The sequence below is a fragment of the Polypterus senegalus genome, chromosome 3, assembly GCF_016835505.1.
Source record: "Polypterus senegalus isolate Bchr_013 chromosome 3, ASM1683550v1, whole genome shotgun sequence".
Lineage (NCBI taxonomy): Eukaryota > Metazoa > Chordata > Cladistia > Polypteriformes > Polypteridae > Polypterus > Polypterus senegalus.
The window spans coordinates 293,261,639-293,283,371 of record NC_053156.1 but is presented as its reverse complement, the minus strand read 5'-3'; the positions used below and the strand labels follow the sequence as shown (position 1 = coordinate 293,283,371).

The 21,733-nt window shown below is 34.8% G+C and overlaps 1 protein-coding gene across 3 annotated transcripts in view; it reads left to right on the top strand.

Annotated features, from left to right (window-relative positions):
• supt3h (SPT3 homolog, SAGA and STAGA complex component) overlaps nucleotides 1-21,733 on the top strand; it is a 538,864-nt gene that overhangs the window by 466,982 nt on the left and 50,149 nt on the right. For all 3 annotated transcript variants that reach the window (XM_039749446.1, XM_039749445.1, XM_039749447.1), the window contains exon 11: nucleotides 6,118-6,228. In XM_039749446.1, the coding sequence (XP_039605380.1) occupies nucleotides 6,118-6,228 (111 nt within the window). The remainder of the gene's footprint in view (nucleotides 1-6,117; nucleotides 6,229-21,733) is intronic.

Sequence of the window (21,733 nt, the reverse complement as noted above, 5' to 3'; positions counted from 1 at the left end):
ATGTAGAGATGGTGTGAAGTCAATATTGTTTAAAATAATAATTCGATCAAGAAACCTATCAAGTTACAATTCTAACCAACCACAAAAATAAGGAAAATAAAAAGAAAATGTAAAAAATGTCCTGCAGTATAACATGGTTTTAAGTGAACAAATAGCTGACAATTTTGATATTGTGTGTTTCATATGCTTTCATTTACTGCTAATCTAGGTGTGAAATTTGCAGATTCTTCTTATTACTTTGTGGGGTTTTCTCTAGGTGCACACTATGTTATGTCCTGAAGATTAGGTTAACTGATGACTCTTATGTTTTCTTGATACAAGTGTAGGTGGGATTTGTGTTTGTGATTTTGCTCTGAAATGGTTTGGCTCCCTGTCCAATATAGATTCCTGCCTAGTGTCCCATCCCTTAATTAGATAACCAGGTTGGAACATGAATGGAAGAATTTGTTTCAGAAAGAAAGTTGTTACCAATGTTACCTAAAGTAATTATTCCCCCTATCGCTATAATCCAAACTGATGATTAATTGTAGCCCATTCTTCTACAGGAGGCTCATTTCACTTTTGTATCATTTCATTGCCTTTTGTTCTTACATCTATTACTCTTGCTACTCAAGCTTTCAATTAATGGATTTTCACTTCTTGGTCATACACCCTGTAGGCTTTATGAAAATATCTCAAGAAAATTTGTACTTTTGACAATCATAGGTAGTATTTTTAAGTTTACCCTATAAATTTCATTTTAAGGTTAAAGGTAATATACATATTGTGGTATATGGCCAGCTTGTCATCCCGGCCAATACCCCCAGGCCGCCAGATGGAGCCCTCCCTGCAGTATGGAGGTGCCCCAAAGACCAGCAGGGAATCATGGACTATGTAGTTTTTATACACGACCCTGCTGGATACCACAGGCGCCGGAAGAGGGAGCTGCAGGGAGGACCGAAGAATCATTTGTGCCCTATAACCCGGAAGTGCGTCATAGGACGACAACAGAAGTGACGTGCTTCCAGGGTGAAGAAAAGGACTTGTACCTGATAAATAACCACATGGACTGGGGATTGGGAACACTTCCGGGTCAGGGTGTATAAAAGGACTGTGGGAGCTCCCAGACGGCGAGCTGTGCTGGGTGGAAGGGTGGCAACGTGTCTGGTAGTGGTGGATTGATTTATTGTATTTATTATTGTGATTTTTGAGTATAGTGGAGGAGAGGGTACTTTGTGCACTGTGGCATAAAAATAAAGTCAACATTTGGACTTTTATCTGGTGTCTGGAGTCTTGGACAGGGGTTCAAGGGAGCGATAGCACCCCCTTATCTGTCACAGTATCTATAATCGAATGTACAATTGCTTTTCTCTTTGTCAATGCATTAATTTTATTTTACAGTAGTTGTATAGTTAAACCTTTTTGCTTTGCGTATAATTATGACTTTTGTCTTCATGCAGTCTCTGTACTCTTGATAAAATTCAAACTTTTAACATCTGTTAATTCTTGTATTAAACCCTTAGTCAAGTTCAGCTGTCAATGCAAAAAAAAAATAAACAGATTATGTTTCAAGCTATTGTGTAACTGTAATTTGCTATCAGGCAGTTTCTATCAGTTTGATTTGCACACTGGTGAAAAGATTAGTACAGACTACACAGTTGGAACAGTCCACATGCTGACAGGCTTTCTAGGGAGACTTGTATATAAAATATACAGTAGATAATTGTTTCAGCAGCCTAGAAGCAAAGAAAGTATTGTTGGAGAAAAGAATAATTTGGCATTTTGCAGTTAAATAGAACACATATGCTTGAGTCCCTCAAATCAAACAGAAATGAAGAGAAGGGATGTTGATTGCAGCAAATCAAGCAAATTGCATAAGGTGGACAGGCAATTGATCCATGTTGATGACTTGCAGTTTCATATCACCAACTTAAAAGTTGATGGTGAACTCTCAGATGAGTAGTCGGGCACATCAGAAAATGTAGACTCTGATTGTCCTTATATGTTTGACAAATGATTGTGGGTGGTGTGGATCCAAGTAGATCAGAAGATGAATTTATCGGAACTTCACAGAAAGCAGCTGAGTAATACTATCTGCATATTTTGTGTTTGTGTAACAGGAACTTACTATAAATTAAGTCAATCTAATAAGAAAAAAGGAAAAAAGAGATGGTAAAACCTCTAGACTATAATGAAACCATTGCAAATAAAATCCAGATCAGCATCAATTCATTCAAACACTGGCTCAGCACTGTTGCCAAACCACATTATCATATCAGTAAAAGAATTGAATGAACAGAAAATAAAAAAGACCATTTTTATTTAGTAATTTCCTAATGACTGTTTTTTTAATTAAATGCTGCTATCTTTTCTAATATTGATATGTTATTAAAATAACATGCATGAATAAGAGTTTCATAGTACTAGCACAAATGCTTCCTCTCACATCCATGTTAAGTTATCTAGTGATTCTAAATCAACAATAATGAATGAATGTGCTCTTTGATGAACTGCTATCCTGTTGTTAGTTCCTTCCTTGCACTCAAAGCTTGCTTTTCTTATACCAGAAGTTCATATTATGGTGGCACAGAAGGGAGGGAGGGGCACCTTCCTTAAAACTCCATGGACCCAGAGACTGTCTGATTTTGTAAGTGATTTTCTCCTGCTACACTGGTGTTCCCCTACATCCGGAATACAGTGCATCTGAAAAGTATTCACAGCGCATCACTTTTTCCACATTTTGTTATGTCACAGCCTTATTCCAAAATGGATTAAATTCATTTTTTTCCCTCAGAATTCTACACACAACACCCCATAATGACAACATGAAAAAGTTTACTTGAGGTTTTTGCAGATTTATTAAAAATAAAAAAACTGAGAAATCCCATGTACATAAGTATTCACAGCCTTTGCTCAATACTTTGTCGATACACCTTTGGCAGCAATTCCAGCCTCAAGTCTTTTTGAATATGATGCCACAAGCTTGGCACACCTATTCTTGGCCAGTTTCACCCATTCCTCTTTGCAGCACCTCTCAAGCTCCATCAGGTTGGATGGGAAGCGTCGGTGCACAGCCATTTTAAGATCTCTTCAGAGATGTTCAATCAGATTCAAGTCTGGGCTCTGGCTGGGCCACTCAAGGACATTCACAGAGTTGTCCTGAAGCCACTCCTTTGATATCTTGGCTGTGTGCTTAGGGTCGTTGTCCTTCTGAAAGATGAACCGTCGCCCCAGTCTGAGGTCAAGAGCACTCTGGAGAAGGTTTTCATCCAGGATGTCTCTGTACATTGCTGTAGCCATCTTTCCCTTTATCCTGACTAGTCTCCCAGTTCCTACCGCTGAAAAACATCCCCACAGCATGATGCTGCCACCACCATGCTTTACTGTAGGGATGGTATTGCTGCAGAGACGGTAGTCCTTCTGGAAGGTTCTCCTCTCTCCACAGAGGACCTCTGGAGCTCTGACAGAGTGACCATCGGGTTCTTGGTCACCTCCCTGACTAAGGCCCTTCTTCCCTGATTGTTCATTTTAGATGGCCAACCAGCTCTAGGAAGAGTCCTGATGGTTTCGAAATTCTTCCACTTACAGATGATGGAGGCCACTGTGCTCATTGGGACCTTCAAAGCAGCAGAAATTTTTCTGTGACCTTCCCCAGATTTGTGCCTCGAGACAATCCTGTCACGGCGGTCTACGGACAATTCCTTTGACTTCATGCTTGGTTTGTGCTCTGACATGAATTGTCAACTGTGGGACCTTCTATAGACAGGTGTGTGCCAGGTGTCCAAATCATGTCACATCAACTGAATTTACCACAGGTGGACTCCAATGAAGCTGCAGAAACATCTCAAGGATGATCAGGGGAAACAGGATGCACCTGAGCTCAATTTGGAGCTTCATGGCAAAGGCTGTGAATACTTATGTACATGTGCTTTCTTAGTTTTTTTTATTTTTAATAAATTTGCAAACATCTCAAGTAAACTTTTTTCACGTTGTCATTATGGGGTGTTGTGTGTAGAGGGAAAAAAATGTATTTAATTCATTTTGGAATAAGGCTGTAACATAAGAAAATGTGGAAAAAGTGATGCGCTGTGGGTTAGGTTAACTGGTGAATCTAAATTGACCTTGTTTGACTAAGTGTGAGTGTGAATATGAGAGTTTCGTCTCTGCCTTATTCCTATTGCTTTGGAATATGATAAACGTCTCCACAACTCTTTACTGGTATAAAAATGTTTAAAAAAACATAAATGGCCAAAACATTTGACAGCAATGGTGCAGTACGTAAAGATGTGCAGAAGTAACCTGAGTATAAAGTCACAGGTTTATTTCTTATTGGTTTTATCATTATGTACTTAAAGGAATACTTCACCCAAAAATTATATATATATATATATATATATATATATATATATATATATGTGTGTGTGTATGTATGTATTTTAATGTTATATGCCCCATGTACTTTGTAATGGTGGCTGAGATCTATGTTTTGATCTAATTTTTTCATCCCACAATAAAAAGTACTATTTCATATAATTAGGTTATTATGCTGAACAACAAAGCTTAAAATGAAATGCACATATGTTTAGAGAGACTTCTGTAAGATTTTGATTAAACATGTCTAAGTGTTTTTATTATTTACTGCTTTATTTTATTATTGCTCGTTTGAAAGCTATTAAAAGAATTAAGGTTCCTCTTGTTCTTATGTTCTGTGATTGTATTGATGTTTTAGTTTTGGGAACTTTACCATATCTAATTGTTCAAAGTTACTGTTTTTGCAGTGAAGTGTTTTACTCTTTTACTATCAACTATGTTCAGATTCTGTCATTAAGAAGGTGGCAGGTCTGTATTTATTGAGGCAGCATGTCGTAGATATATTTGAAACCGGTTTAATGGTGGCTGTCTGAAAGCTACTAATAATATTTGTCAGGATTTGACCAAAATAGCTTACATGTTAAATAATGATGTGTGAAATAAGTGCAGTTCCGGTTATAGGACTTATTAATTAAAAGAAATACCAAAAAGCTAAAGCAAAATGCTGCTTAACCCAGAGTGGAAGTTTCCATCTCTATCCCAGACTTCCTGTGATGACCATACAGAAATCACGTAAGCTGCCAGCACTTAACTTTCCAAATTTGGAAGCATGTAATGTTCTTTTAATTTATATGCTGTCTTAGATAAATGTATTGGCTAAATAAAATAATTGTGAATTTGCTGTTATGTGGAGTGGCTGTTAGATACTAATTAAAAAGCAGGAATGCATTCTCGGTTGTAGGCCCATCCACCACGGGGCAACCTCTAAAGATATGAACCATTTAAAGCACTTTGAACTACATTATTTGTATGAAAATGTGCTATATGAATACATTTTGTTGTTATCAGACAAATGTAATTCTTTTAATTTGAGCTGCTTATTATGGAGATAGCTTATCTTCTGTTTTGCTAGCAGCATTGTTAAGTATTAGAGTTTACACTGCGACTTGTTCTACCAGTCTTATAAATGTCTATACTGAATTTTATAAATGAACATAAAGGAAGATAGAAGTCTCATGATTTAGAGCTGAACCAACCACATTGGTAGAGGAAGGATTAAAGTGTGTGAAGCATGATACAAATGTAGTATACTTTGTGCCAGTGGGGATTTCTACATGCTCCAGTATTCCTAATGACTATAAGATGAAGGAAAAATAAAGCTTGCTTCACTATTCAGAATGTTGTCATTTCCAAGAATAAATTTGGGAGAGGGTTGTTTACTTGGGCATACAGAGAAACATTCAGTGAGAGGTTTATGTTATTTTGGAGTGCTTTTTTTGGTGACTTTATTGAAATTAACCTAAAAACCATCCGCAGTTTTGAAGACTATCAATAAATGAAGGAAAAAGTCATTTTTGACTAAATTATCTGTCAGCATATTATGTAATGTGTGATACTATGGGGAACAAGGAGATGGTGGCTGTGGAGGGGGAAAAAAAAAGGAAAATTCAGGAGGGCTGTAGCCTCCCACCCTTTTGGTTTTGACACAAGACACGCGTGGATGGTCTTCAGAGGCTTTGCCTGTCTGATTTTTGTGTATCAAGGGTCTGCTGTGCAAAGCAGCAGTGTTTTTGATTTAGTAACAATTTATGTGTTTTTCTGTTGCAGAGCGCTGCAGCCTGTGGTCTCCCGGCTCAAAGTGATGCCATTCAGCCCGCCCACATCAGAGAAGCAATCCGACGGTACAGCCACAAGATTGGCCCACTCTCCCCATTCACAGTATGTAATAACAGAGCTATAAAAAGTTATATTTATAATCTTTGAGAAGGCTGATTTTTAAGTGGTCAAGCTAAAAAGTATTGGAATTGTTGAGAGCAATTTGTGGTCACAGTCATTTTCTCTGTAAAAGTGGCATGAGTCTACAGGGGTATAAAACTCGGTAATTTTTGTCCATTTTGGAAACACAAAAGACGTTTTCTCTTTCAAACATAATTTTCTTTAAATTGCAATTTTAAATTTCACTAATGTTTTCAAACCTTTTTTTTTAATATTTAGATCTATGATTCTTATACACAGAAATTATCCAAGAAGGCAGGCTTTATTTTTTTCTGATTTATTTGATTTTCAACTTTAAAATATATAATGCTGAATACAAATAATATGAGTGGGGGAAAAAAAAATATGAACACTAGGTTTGAATAAATACAGATAGTGAAACGCATACTCAGTTTTCCTTTATTGTACTTTTTTTTCTAATAGGGTGCTTTTATTTGTTTGTTTGTTGTTTTTTATTCTCTTTTTTACTTAAATGAAAATATAGTTCTGTGCAATGACCTCATTATCACAATGTGAAGAGCATTTACTCTTTTTGTTGGTGATTTTCAGTAATGACCATTTCAGGTGTACTGATTAAAGATGAGGGGCAGCAAAATATTTATGAAAATGAGCTTACTGTACTTGTGTCTTTTCTAAATTTTTAAACCTCTTTATACAAATAACATTGTACTATAATGGTATACTGTTTATAATGTGTACTGTGTTAGTATGTGTGTGTGTATTATACATAAATTATTATATATATTACACATACACAACATACAATGTTTATAACATAATACAGTACAGTTATACAGTTATTTACACAATATTGTATACCGTTTGGCCAACTGTGTATCCATATTTTTGTTTGTTTTTCTTTAAACCAAATTCAACTCTTTAAATGATTTTCACCGCATTTTTATTTCACTTGTTTACTGGCAGTTAAAACAAAGAAGGTTAATACAAAAGCTGTGCAACCTTAAAAATGTTACGTTTTTGGCTTTGTGTGTTTGGTAAAATCTATACTTGTAAAATGGCATGCAGTTTTTTTTTTCACTAATTAATTTATTTGCTGTGTAAATTTTTTTTACCATCAGTATTTAATTATTTCTCACAGAAAGGATGCAGATTATTCCATAATTAAATACTTATCCAGCTTCTGAAAGTAATTTAAGTTTATATTATTTCTACTTTTACTGTGAAAACATTGGCTGTCGTTTTAATTTCTTAAATATTTTGGTCTGCCTAAATGTTGGTTAAACTCTTGAGAAGCTTTGAACTGCCAAAGCCTAATCAGAAGTGGATTTCATGTTTTAAGGAAAAATTAAGGATCTGCATCCTAATTAAGGTAAAAGGTCACTTGATAAGCTGTAATTATGAGTGTAGAACTCCGCAGCCTTTAGCCTTTTTTATCCTGATGCAGTCATGAAGACAATTTAGTGAAAGTCAACATTTTAAGATATTTCACTTTTTTTTGGAAAAGCTACTTATTTTAGGCAGGAAACAGCCAGTGCAGACTTAATTTTAAAATAATTTAAAGTTAAGAATTAAGTTAAATAAACTATAAAGACTTTTTTTAGCCTTTACTAGTATAATTCATTTAACTTTGTGAATTTCTATTTTTTTTAATAAAGTTCAGTTCCTTGCTCCAGTGTGAACTTTGTAGATACTAGATATTTTTCAGAGTTTATGTTTCATTTAATTATATTACAAAGTACAGATTAAGAATTAGTATCCTGCCTTTGGTTAGTTCAAATATTTGTGGGTGCATAAAATATTTTAAGCACCCGACTCTTTTGGAATAGGTTTTAGCTCCTTGTTATCCTGTAATGGAAAGAGGGTCATAATATAAAAAACAATTTTAGCTCTGTTTGAAGGCTATCCAGTGCTATGAACAATTTAATACAAGATCGACCACCATTTATTCCTTGACTTTCTGAAATTTTTTATATTATACTATAAAGGAAATGTAAGATTTTTTTTCAGATGTTTATTTTTGTCGAATTAATTCTGAATAACTTTTATCTTGCCTCAATGTTGTTACTACTAAAAAGCAGCAATGTCCGCAGCTGTTTTCAGGGGCTGACATCGAAGCTTGACATTTTACGACACAAAGAATATTTATAGTTCTTATCATCTAAATCCTGCTGATAATTTGAAATGCTTCATTTCGTTGCAGTAATTTATTATTATTATTATTATCCATGTCAAAGGTACCAAGGGAATTCAGTCAAACAAAAAGGTCATCCATTCTAATAAATGTCACTACAGTGAGCTTAAGAAACTCTTTTGCCAAGTAGGATGAACTATAAAAGGGTTTGTTGCCTTATATGTGTTTCTTAATGTATTTGTATTCTTGGTATGTCATTGGTTTGAAAATCACTAAACGTGACTTTGTTACACTTCAGAAATAAATATATCTTAAAAGATCTGGTGACATTGTGTATGGTTCAGTAATATCTGTTGGATTTTGGGAAACACATGGGTGTTTATTTTTTTTTTTTTATTTAATTACTATTACTAAAAAATGGGCAATGACAAAAACAGTTTGTGAAAATGTTAAAAATCCAAGATTTTCCTAGTGTTTAGATGTTAATGTTTAGGACAGAGCTGCCGAAGTTTGTTCTTGAAGAGCTGCAGTAGCTGCTGGTTTTTTGCTCCAAACCAACTATCTTAAGTAGAGGCAAACTATTGCTGCTGAAGAAAATATGGCTCGGGCAGCATTTTTGTGCTTTGATTAACTCACTTGTTAAGATTCCGTGCCTTTGCTTCTTTTAATTCTGAATAGCCATATTCTCTGTTTTTAATTGTTTATGTTTTCTAGTTTCAAATGAAGCAAACTAACATTGACTTGGTTGAGTATTTAGCAGCTGTCACTAACAATGAAGCATAGTACACTACAGTGTAGTAAGTACAGCACTACTTTGTGTTCTCCCTGTGATGTCCTACGATTGTCCCTACCTTGTGGCCAATTCTTGCAGTTATAGGCTCCAGCTTCCTACTCATGGGGAAGTGGTTTGGAAAATGAACGTAGTGGATCATGCTTTCATATGCCCATGCCACCAAATGTAGTCAGCACCATTTGCAGCCATGCAGTTACCCTCATTACAGGTAAACAAATAGATATATAGCTGGCTGTTTAAGTGAGAAATAGAAGCTGTTGCTTGTAATTCCTTGGATCCTATGTGTCAACTGTACTGTTTCGGGGAAAATAGCCACTAACTAGGAAGGGAAAGCAAGCCCTTAATGGAGACACCACATGTCTTAAATTCATCATTTGGTTGTAGATTTACATGCTGTCATTATGCCTTTTCCAGCTCCATGAGGTGTTTTATCGTTTCCAAAACTGTAGGATGTTTCACATACTTCAGTTTCATTTTATATTAAATTACTAGTGGTATGTGATTTAAAGTGCAGAAATACTGCTTCAGTATCATTTTTATTAATAAGCCTGTCTATAAAGTAAGTGATAAAGCATTTTGGCAAATTCCCATTAGTGAACATTTTTCGTGGTAAGTTCCAACTTGCGTGCAAAATTAGGTTTCAACCAACGTTCGCAGGAATAGAACCCATTTGTAACCCAAGACTTGGTTCCATCTGTTTTAGTAAAATGTTTGATAGGAAATGAAAGAGATGGTCTAAGAATCACCAATCTGCTCTGGGCCATACATCATTTGTTTGATATTCTTGGACAGGAAAAACCTACAGTATACAAATCACCTGAATTGGATGACTGAAAATTCAAACAAGCCATAAAATTAGATAAGTTCTGGTATTGGGAAGGGTTCGTTTCTAATTAAGAAATTGGGCAGAAACAAAAATCACTGCAGCCTTGCAGGACCAGCTTTGTGCATACTTTAGGACAAATTTAAAAAAATATATATGAAAATACTTACGTATAATTTTACGTTATCCCTATGAAGTTCATACAGAGAAATAAATATGGGTGTGGTCCTAGAAATAGCAAAATTAAGAGCCCCAGGAACCCAAAGTCAATTTGTTGCATAAAACACTTGAAACTTTTGTACGTTTTACTCAATAAAGAGAAATGAAGTGCCAAAGTTTTCTTTTTCCTGAAGATACCTAGTACCAGTGAAGAATAGCTTATCAGAGATGTGACATTCAAAAACCGCTATTACAGATTAAATGTCTGATTAACATTCATGACATTTAAAACCACCAATACCACTTTTTATTGTGATTATTTAAAAAGACAGACTATTTTATTTAGCCCTGTAGTAAAGTTAAAAAAGAAAAATAATAATACTGTTAGTGAACCTTATATATGGTAAAGACAGGCTTAATTAGTAGGTTTTGTATAAGATTAATGAGTTTAAAACTTTTATTACCGGAATTCTTAACAAAGGCAAGTGAATAAAACCACCTTATTGTGAAACATGCTTATTTAGCTGAAACATTTGTCTAAAATAGTTTGCATCTGTTTGCATTTTTGAGTTGTAAGCTTTACAATAAAATATGCTATTAATATACTAAATGAAGTTTTTTCCCCTTTTTGATATATTCAGTCTATTTCCCCCTATAATCCTCATTTTATATAGGTATAGACATTCCTCATCTTACATAGTGTGTGCATATACACACTACCACTCAAAAATTTTAGAACATCCCCATTTTTCCATATTATTGAAATTTAAGCCGTTCCGGTCCACTGAATAACCTGAAATGGTACAAAGACAAGCTTTAAATTGCAAGAGATACAACATAAGTTTGTTACCAAAAACTGAAAAAGAATGTAATTTTCTGAGTTGCCTTTTAAAGAGATCAATTAATAGTTAAACAACTTGCAGCTTTTCTGCAGCAATGGAAGTTAATTAAGCCTTAAAATCAATGCATATAATTCCAGCATGTGTCCTTCCTTTTGTGTATTACTTACAAACCCCGTCTGCATAAAAGCAATGTTGGAACAAAGTGTTCCTGCAGACTTTATTGTACTAGATATTGCTATTATAATGGTGAGTAAAGGCAATTAACATAGAAAGACAGAGAGACCTTTAAAACCCTTAAAAGTGTACTTCTTTCCTTTAGACAAAATTGCAAAGAAAGCTAAGGTGTCTGTAGGTATAGTTTTCTATGCCATCAAAAGGAACTTGGAAACTAAAGGAAATTCTGACAGGAAGAGGTCCGGAAGAGCGTTAGCAGTTTGTGTGATGGACGCCTTATATGACAACAGTTTCAAGCACAGCTTAATAGCTGTATAGTATCTGTATCTCCAATTGTTTATTTATCGTATGCTTTAATTTTGGAGTGCACTGAGAGTGGCTATAGGTTTTAACCAAAATAAGGCTTTTTTTCTTATTTTGTAATTTTAGCAATGGCTTTCTTACTGCCTTTCAATCTATCAAACCTGCAGTTCAAAGTCTTCTCTTCACAGTTGAAAGTAACACTTGCTATACGTCAACCACTGCTAAGCTATGCTTTAGGCTCAAGTTGAAGTTGCAGATCTGTCGACTAAGAGTTTCATTTTACTAGGTACATATGAAAATAAATGTGACTTGATTTTATCATTTGTTATAGAACATTACTTCATAACTTTTAAAAAGAAAGCCCTAACCTGTCCTTTAAATGCAGTTCTCAGTAAAACTAGTTTAAGGCTCAATCACTGTTCCCAGTGCCCATTCTTAACATTCTAACTACATCTTTTTTATCTGAACCAATTGCCATTACACTGAAAATATCAGTTGTTTAGCTATTGTTGGAAAAAATAAAATCAGCTATTTCAGAATTTCAGATATATCTTTTTTCTCTAAGGTGCCTGAGAAAGTATTTGTCACACAGCTCTAGTCGCACCTTAATAATTATAGCATACTTTAGAAGTTTCACTTTGACTTTTGAACTTCTTAGTATCAAAATAGAATTAATGCACGTTTTCAAACTTTTAATGTATTTTGATGAAGGATATTTTTAAATGTTGTTAGATTTAATCACATCCTGTGACTTCATTGTACTTTCTGTTCTGTTGCAAATTATTTCTAGGGTCTTATACACAGTCCTTGCAACTACGTACCCATTTGTACAGAAACTGGATGATACACTCAGTTATTAGTTTCCAAAAAGGTTTTGATTCAGTGTCTCTCAGAGCTCAGTACTCAGATGGTTAATGCTTTCACTTTTCACACATTACACGCTGCTCCTGAGAGAGAGAGATTGAAAATAATGTAATATTCACTTTTAATACATGCACATGATAGGAGCAAATTGCATTTCTCTTTATATATTTTATATATTATTTATTAATTGCATCAACAAGTAAAAATACTAGATGTGCATTAACTGCCTGTATTCAAGTACAGAAAATACAGAACTGTTATAAATTGTTGGGAATGATGCAGACAGCAAAACAGGAGGTCCTGTGACTTTCTAATTCAGTAGAACTAAACATTCACTTTACTAAATCGGCATGCAATTTAGGCATTATCTTTGGCAGCAGTCGGAGTTTTCCACACATTTTACTACTCCAGCATAAAAATACTAAAATTAATACATTGTCAAGGTTTGCATGATACAGTTAAATTAGTTCTTGCAGTTATTTCTAGCAGAACTGACTTTTGCAGTATTTTATTTGCAGTTGTGCTTAAAATCATGCTGTTAATAGCATTCATTCATTCATTTAATTCAGATTTCTATAATCCTTGCAAAAGCTAAGAAATACTGGGCCACATAAGCCCACTTTTTAAATTGTTATCTTCTAGTTAACCTTGTGGCTTATTTTCAAAATCCTTTTTCTTAAATGTAAAGTTTTCAAGGAGGCCTAAGCCTGTCTTATTTAGATAGATAGATAGATAGATATGAAAGGCACTATATAATAGATAGATAGATACTTTATTAATCCCAAGGGGAAATTTATATTTATAAATTTATATAAATATTTATAAGAATATATTAATACATAAATACTGGAGTACACATTACAGTCTCAAAAAGTCTATAAGCAATAAAAAAAAATTACTAGTTGCAAAAATACTATACACTGTGTCAAATAATTATCGAAAAATCTGTTCGTAAGTTACCTGCAAGAAATAATCGTGGAATGTTTATCATATTAGCCTGCCCTTTTTTGATTTGACATGCTGCAGACTGTAATTCACATTTGAAGAGTTTTAAAGCAGCATATGTTTGGTTAAAGGGAGGCAACTTAAGACAGATTTTTGCCATTTTTTTTCCACATGCAGCATTTATTGTGGAAATACTAGAAAAGTTGTTTTAATTGCATTGATTTTCAGCTGTTTCCAATTACTGTTCTCGGTGATTTCTGTTGCAACTTATTTAATTTTGTGTTACTATAACATATATCCTCATGGGATTGGGGGAGGGATGATTAATCTAAAGAAGATCAGTGTCTAGGCTGTCTGTATATTTGAGGTACGTTGTATGTTTTCTGTGTAATTTGGAGCTAAATCATGGATTAGGTTTTACAGCCCTACGGTTGCTTAGATTTGTAAGGCATTTTACAGAGTGGGAGTTTGGAAAGATTCGCTCCCAGGTTCTGAATATCTTGGATTTAATTATTCTGGATTAGATAAAGCAACTTGTCTGGGGAAACTTGTTTTTTCTTTTCAGGGTGTTAGAGTTTTGGGGCTGAATTGAAATTTAAATCACAGCCCATTGCTGTATTTTGTAAAATATTAAATGTTGTCATACATTAGGCTACATTTTATTATTTGAATGCAAAATTATGTTGGACTGCTATTTATAGCGAGTACCAAATTAAAGCCATTACCCGTTTCAGAAAAAGTGTACTAGCTGTATAATATGCCGATCTAGATAGACGTAAAAAGTAATCTGTCATGTGTGGGGTGAAGCAGCGGTTTAGCAATTTGTGGTCAAAACCAAATATCCTGAGGTCCTGCAGTTTAATCCAAGTGTCAGCCAGCATTCATGAGTAGTGAGGAAAGATTTGCCAATCCAGGCAAGTTTTAAGCTTTTACTTTAAAATGAAACACTAGCAAAATTATAGACCGATTCACTTTGAAGAACAGAAAGAAAAGAAAATCTGACTTTTAGATATATTTTTAAATAATTCAGTATCTAATAATTTAATTCTTTGTTAAATAAATTAAATATAGATAGATCCGTATTTTTTTCTGTTCTGGAATGCTCTAGTCTCATATGCCAAAACAAACAGCCGAGGAAGAAACATCAGTTCTTATTTGTTGATATTATACAGTATATCTTATATCACAGAAATGTGAAATATGCCGTAAACATGACAAATGGTGCCAAAAACTAGCTTTTACAATAGCTTTTATGAAAGACACCTTTTTTGTGCAAATGGTTTTTTATATGGGTACATCTGGAAATGTTTCAGTGCCTTTAATTTATATCAGACGCCATCTTCATTTGTATTCTTTTGAATGACTTAAGTAACTGGGATTCAGTACAGTTGTGCTAGTAAGCCTCTGGTTTGAGCTTGTGTTTCCTCATATTGATTAGTCAGTTTTAAATCTCATCAGTGTTGTCCAGAATGGCAAAACATACAGTATCCCAAATTAATAAAAAAAATCAGTGTTTGCATTCACTAAAATTAGTCATTTTATATGTCAGCTTAAAAATCATTTATCATATTGTTTTTCATATGGGATGAAAGTTACCAAAGTAGAACATCAGAAACATTTTGATGAGAACGGGCCATTCAGTCCAACAAAGCTTCCCTATCTTCCTGATTCTTCTAAAATAATTTCTTTTAGTAATTGTGCTGATGTAAAAAAAAAAACTTTTTCTGTATCCAGTAGACTAGGTGTACAGTGTTAGTTTTTTCTGTTTACACATCAAATGTTCATTGTACATATTTTTTTAATTTTATTAAAAACAAAGGGATAACTTCCAAAAGTAAAGTCTTCAGCTATTAAAAAAGCCCTAAATTGTGATGATTTAATGTGGTTTAGAGAGATTATAAAATCCACTTCTGTACTCTTACAGCCTTATTGTGAACATTCAAGTCATCTGTGGATTTTTCCAATTTTCACTATCTTAACAGCCACAGCTGGAAATATAAATAACGAGCATGTGGGCCTGTTAAAGACATAATTACTCAACCTAAAGGAAACCTCTTTCACAAACAGATTCTTTCAGAGCGATTATCAGCAATGATCTGAATGTGTTGTGATACAAAAAGTGTTTACAGCTGGCTCTTCTTTAAGTAGTAAAATACACTGTAAAGAATGACAATCTCAAGAAAGAGGGAGAGAGAGCAACTTCTCAACTAAGAAAATAAAAAACGGGTTTAATAGCACTCATAAAAATTAAAGAAAGATGGCACAGTATTTTCCCATGAGGGGGGAAACAAAAAATTGTATGCATTCCTTTCAGTAAGATGATCAACTCTAGGAGGATTCTGCACCATCTTTTAGAACAAGGAGAAGAATAGACTTCAGCATTATCCTCAACATTAGCATGCATTAAAGTCCTTTATCTCTTGTATTTCACTGGCATTATTGGCACAATTATTGTAACTTGGATATTTCATTATGTACAAACAAAATTATATTCTGCAGCTCTTTACTATATTGAAAATCAGTCCAAGACATCTTAGAGAAAATTCTTAACCTTTTTTGAGTCAATGACCCCTTTAAGAATATAATGAAAGCTATGGACCACCTTCCCCAGAAATATTCACATAAACACAACTTTACATGCAATGAATATAATGTACTTTATTTATCGAGATTTGATTGTCTCATACATATATGCCATACACAAAGTATTATTAAACTTTAAAGTAAACAATCTAAAAAGAATCACTCCGTTTTTATGCAAAAAGTAACAACCACTCATTATAGTCATGAAATATAATCCTCTTGCACAAATTAAAACAGATCTACTACTACTACTACTTTTTCTACTACCATACCTACTACTACTAGTGCATCTTCTCTAAATCAACAGTTCCTGAAGCTATGAAGTGAATATAAATGTTAATTTTTATCTGACCCTCATGGACCCCGTGAAATCCAATGGACCGCAGGTTATGATGTACAACAAATATTTCCCAGTTTCTACATTTGAATAATTGAAAAGGTATCCATGGGGAAAATGTGCATCTGTCCGTCTGTCTATGTGAAGTTCAGCATTTTAGCAGCCATTTTCAGCAAATTATAAGAGTAAACTAACTTTGTATAGTAGCTACGAACTGCACTAATTAAAAGAAATTCCAAGTGCCAAAATCAAATGTTAAAATGTGGCATGGTTGTTTCAAACTGAATGCAGTGTGAAGGTTCTCGGCTGCCTTTAAAATATCATACTAATTGTAATCAGGTGGGTCTGTGGGCATTGTCCAGGAACTGGGTGGTTCCTTAAAGCTTATTAAAAACAAAATGATTGCGTGTGTTGTGTAAAAAGTGTGAGAAAGACACCAGCAACAACAGTTTATTTTTACTACAGCATTTTTACAAAGAACTTCCTTGTGATCACCAGATGCTAAACCAATCTCCAAAATAGAAATACAGTCAAATACATGACAGGCATGTCAGAGGTTTGGTGGCAAATCAAGACAGGCAACATTGAAAAAATTCCTAAATAAAGTGGAAAGAAAAATACAAAACTTTAGTCTGGTGTAAGCTACCTACAGAACAGTGTGCTAGAATTTCACTACCTTGTATTGGATATCTGTTTAGCTGACAGGAATGGTTATAGAATGATTAAAACAGGAAAATAGCAAGCATATTTTAACTTTTTTTTCTGGCACTATTTGAAACAGCTAACTAATCCGTATTAGAATCTGCACAGAATGTTTCTCTGTTTTAACCTAGACTCATTTGAAAACTCGCCGATGCTTTCTGAAATTTCAAAAATTTGCATACTGCTTTTATTTGAGACATTTCAAGAGGAATTTTATTTTCTCATCAGATTTCCTTAAAGAATAAGAGTACCAAATTTCAACATCATCATTCCACTGGGAAACGAGTTATTTAATGTAAATGGGCAGGCATACAGACATGACAGTAGGTGTTTATTTGCATGATATGTCAACACGCCTAAAAATATTGCTAGTCTTGGTTTGGAAACTAGTGTATTTAACTTTGACATTCAAAGTGTGTTACATATTTGCCTGAAATAACATTACAAAAAGAGAGACAAAAATTTTTTTACAGAATGTTTTACAGTAAGGTGCTGATCAGCGTCCTTACTCTACATATGTCATGATTTGGACATATTGGAACCTGCTGATTTTATTTCTGTGCTTGTTTTGTAATTGCATAGTAATTGTGATGTTATATTTATCAGCTTTTTTACTTTTATTAACCAGTCATTTTTTTGTTGTTTTCAAGCACACGCACTGCTATTTTGTAAGATGGCAGCATGCTGTCTTCCGCATCCAATTTTTGGATTCATAAGAGACTTCTACTGGGAATTGTTTTATGATTCAAACAAAGTTAGGTAGCTAGGTATTTTTTGGTGATCATTTTGTACCTGGTTGCTTGATATTCTGGCCTAAGACCGTTCCTTCTTTTTTGATCAACAATATTTGGGCTTCATCTCCTTGTCATCATGAAATTTGGTCTTTTGGGTCACCATTATTCTATCATTAAACTGCAAGTTCACTGTGCTCTGGATGCCAGGTTTCTGATACTGTAGATTGGAAGAAGTGCAGTAGGTTGGTATCCATGACATAATACAAATCGCTCTGTGACTTTGGCCATCTGTGATAGAAAATTGTTGTAACAGTCATTCTGGACATATATTGCACTATTTCTAGATAGACATTGAGCATATGTTGTGCTTATATTACATTCTGATTAAGAACTTGTTTCATTCATTCATTCTCATATTGTTTTATACCAAGTGGCTCTGCAAACATAAAATTCACACCCAAATATATATGCATGTTAAGCAGGTGGTTGTCTCTTCGTACTAAACATTTTGGAGTCTGCACATTTTGCAAGTGTGTATTTCTGTTGGAATGAATAATATATGAAGTGTGTATATCATTTGCAGGAAACAAATAGTCAATTCAGAGAAGAACTCTTGAACACAAGGATTTGAAAGTACACAGAGAGCTTTCTGGAATTGGTCATATGGGTTGATGTCACAATGACATTGTTTTTTTCTGAGCACATGAGTGCAGATCTGTGTAGGCGGCAAGGATGAATTAGCCCTAATGGGCGCTTTCTGACAGCCTGTCTATGGATCATAGATATCTGCAGATTCTCCAGTCTTTTGACCTTTTGCTCTTTTTGTTCTTTTAAGCTTTCTTCATAGCCAGTATGTTGTGTCAGAAGTATGAATGAGATCCCTAGAGTTCTATTACGAGAAATTACAGTTTAAAATGGCAAACATATGAAAGCGTGCTCCCATCCAACCACACAAGTACATACAAACCACGTTGCTGAAGACTGGTTTACTGATTCACAAAAGGAGGACCATGGCCTATTCCAAAATTCTGCTTTTCACTATGTAATCAAGAGTGCTAAAAAGTTTCTTCCAGCCTGAACACACATTTTATAACCACCTATCTTATTTATATGAAAAGAAATAATTCAAAAACTTCCAAGTGAAACATATGAAAAAAATTCTGGACTTAAGTAGAAAAATAATACGCAAATTGCTTCGATAAACGGTTAAGAAGTTCAGAATATACAACTGTGGTGTAACCAATTTTCCCAGCTATGTCAGGTTAGGCTGTTGGTTTGCTTTCAATATTGTTAAAAAAGTGTATTTTTTTTAACTTCATTAATCTGTAATTAATCAACTTCAGAATCATATAAAAGTATAAGTAGAGTAAGAGGAGTGCAATATGGAATTCTATTTACATCTGCCTTTGTTTCAAAAGATTCTACCCAGGGCTTTCCAAACCCGCTGGTTTTTGTTCCCACCACTTTCTTAATCAGAGGCTATTTCCTTTATTTAATAGAACTGTTGGCTTAATTAAGAACATACATTTTTTTTTTACTTTTGAAAAGAATGTAATAATGTGGTGTTTCACTCACAGGAACAGAATATTTTATAGAAATTACTTTTAAAGATTTAGATATCAGATTTTTAAAGCAGCAATATGTAGACAATTGTAAAAAATTATACAAAGGCGTTGCCCACACTTGTTCTTATTAATATTCAGGTTTTATGAGTTTTTGTAAGAGGCTTAGCCACATTCTGCGTTAGGCTGTAACCAAACCTGAAAGGGATGCCAGTGAGAGTGTACTCGTTCATACTGTCTAAATTGGTCTAACAAAAATATCCTTGGATTGTGGAAAGAGAACAGGGAAATGTTAACAGAAAGTGCATACTGTAATCTGTGACTCTACCTTGACTTAATCCTGTGACTCTTTGTTTTACAGTATATCGTTTCTTTCTTGGCAAGCACCAATGACAAAAATTAAAAATATACAAAGCTACAGTAGAAACTTTTTAATGAGAGAATGCTGAAACACTGGATTGAGTTTGCCAAAATTTTAACAGTGAAAACTGTCGGCTGAGAGTATAATTTGTTTGACTGTTTGAAGTGCTTGAAGACACAGCCCAGATAGCACTATAACTGTGAATTGTGGATGATGGAAAACAGGGAAAATAGGTACAATTAACAGACATCACCGGGAAGTTCCACAGATGAGTTAACACTCTTAAGAAAATGGTAAGGTTGGCAGATTGACTATTTGGGCATGGTGTATTGTCCATCCATCCATCATGTCCATGACAAGGTCACTGTGCACAAACCAAAAACCAACACTGGACAAGGCTCTACTCTGTTGTGGAGGAGTATTTTAATGCTTGTATTTAAAATCATAAAGAAGGCATTGGTTTAAGATAGTACAGTATTTTATTTTTTTTCTTGTTTTTTTGGTTGTTGTGTCTAGTTTATGTAATTACTAAAAGGTGTGTGCTTCTGAGCAGAATCTGAGGCAGTGGTTGCATTCTTCCAACCTTTCCTTCTTTATGGTTATGAGGAAAGAAGGCTTTTGTATATTCTAATGTAACTATGTGCCTGTATTCCTTATCCAGCCTGGCCCTGAATGTCAGCAAAAGATGGGATCATTGTAAACAAAAAGAGTGACGGAGAAAAGAGACTTCAGTATGAAATTGGTGAAAATGGTTTGGGGAAGTTCTTTCTAAGGAACTGGTGGAACTGTCTGCCTGTTACAGATAAGAATCGCTCCAAGGGCTCACTTTTTGCCGTCACCTGTTACTATTGACCAGAGAAGGACAGCTAACACCATATACTGTTTCTGACCACCCTGTGAGTCACCCCTGTTTTACCATGGAATAAGTAGGAATTACTGTGTATGTTCTAGATTAGCCTGTTCACATGCATGCTAAGTTCAATACATACACGCATGAATACACACACTGACCACTTAAGCCCTAATTGTGAGCGATGTCTGCACAGCCTATCGCTCCTCAGCAGTCCAAATAGGAACTCACCAGCTCGGGATTGTGCAGCCCAGACGGGTGTCCTCTGGACACTGGAGGCTGATAACACGTTACCCAACAGGGTAATTACCGAAGCAGGTTACACCTTTCCATGCTGCCCACTATTGGAGGTGCCCCTTTTCAGCTTCTAACCTTCTGAGAATGAAGTGGTAATCTACCCACACCGGGTGCTGTACATTTACTTTATAACTTCAATCTCGGAAGATGTGCAGACAAAGTAGAATGGTTTTTAAGCAAAACAGAATTTTTTAAGATTTGTGAATACAGTGATCCCTCGCTATATCTCGCTTCGACTTTCGCGGCTTCACTCCATCGCGGATTTTAAATGTAAGCATATCTAAATATATATCACAGATTTTTCGCTGGTTTGCGGATTTCTGCGGACAGTGGGTCTTTTAATTTATGTTATATGCTTCCTCAGTTTGTTTGCCCAGTTGATTTCATACAAGGGACATTATTGGCGGATGGCTTAGAAGCTACCCAATTGGAGCATGTATTACATATTAACTAAAACTCCTCAATGATATAAGATATGCTTCCCGCGCGGTGCTTGATTGTTTGCTTTTCTCTGTCTCTTTCACTCTCTCTGCCTGACGGAGGGGGTGTGAGCAGAGGGGCTGTTTGCACAGAGGATACGGACGCTCCTTTAAAAAATGCCGCTTTATCGCGGTGCTTCGGCATACTTAAAAGCCCAAAAGCACGTATTCATTTTTTGATTGTTTGCTTTTCTCTCGCTCTCTCTCTCTCTCTATGATATTCACTGCTCCTGACACACATTCCTTTGAAGAGAAGATATGTTTGCATTCTTTTAATTGTGAGAAAGAACTGTCATCTCTGTCTTGTCATGGAGCACAGTTTAAACTTTTGACTACAGGGTGTTATTTCATGTCTAGAGGGCTCTAATAATGTTAACAGTGTGGGAGAGTTTATAAGGACTTAAAATATATAAAAATAACCATACAAACATATGGTTTCTACTTTGCGGATTTTCACCTATCACGGGGGGTTCTGGAACGCAACCCCCGCGATTGAGGAGGGATTACTGTAATATTAAAAAGCAATGAATAATTTAGACTTATAAATT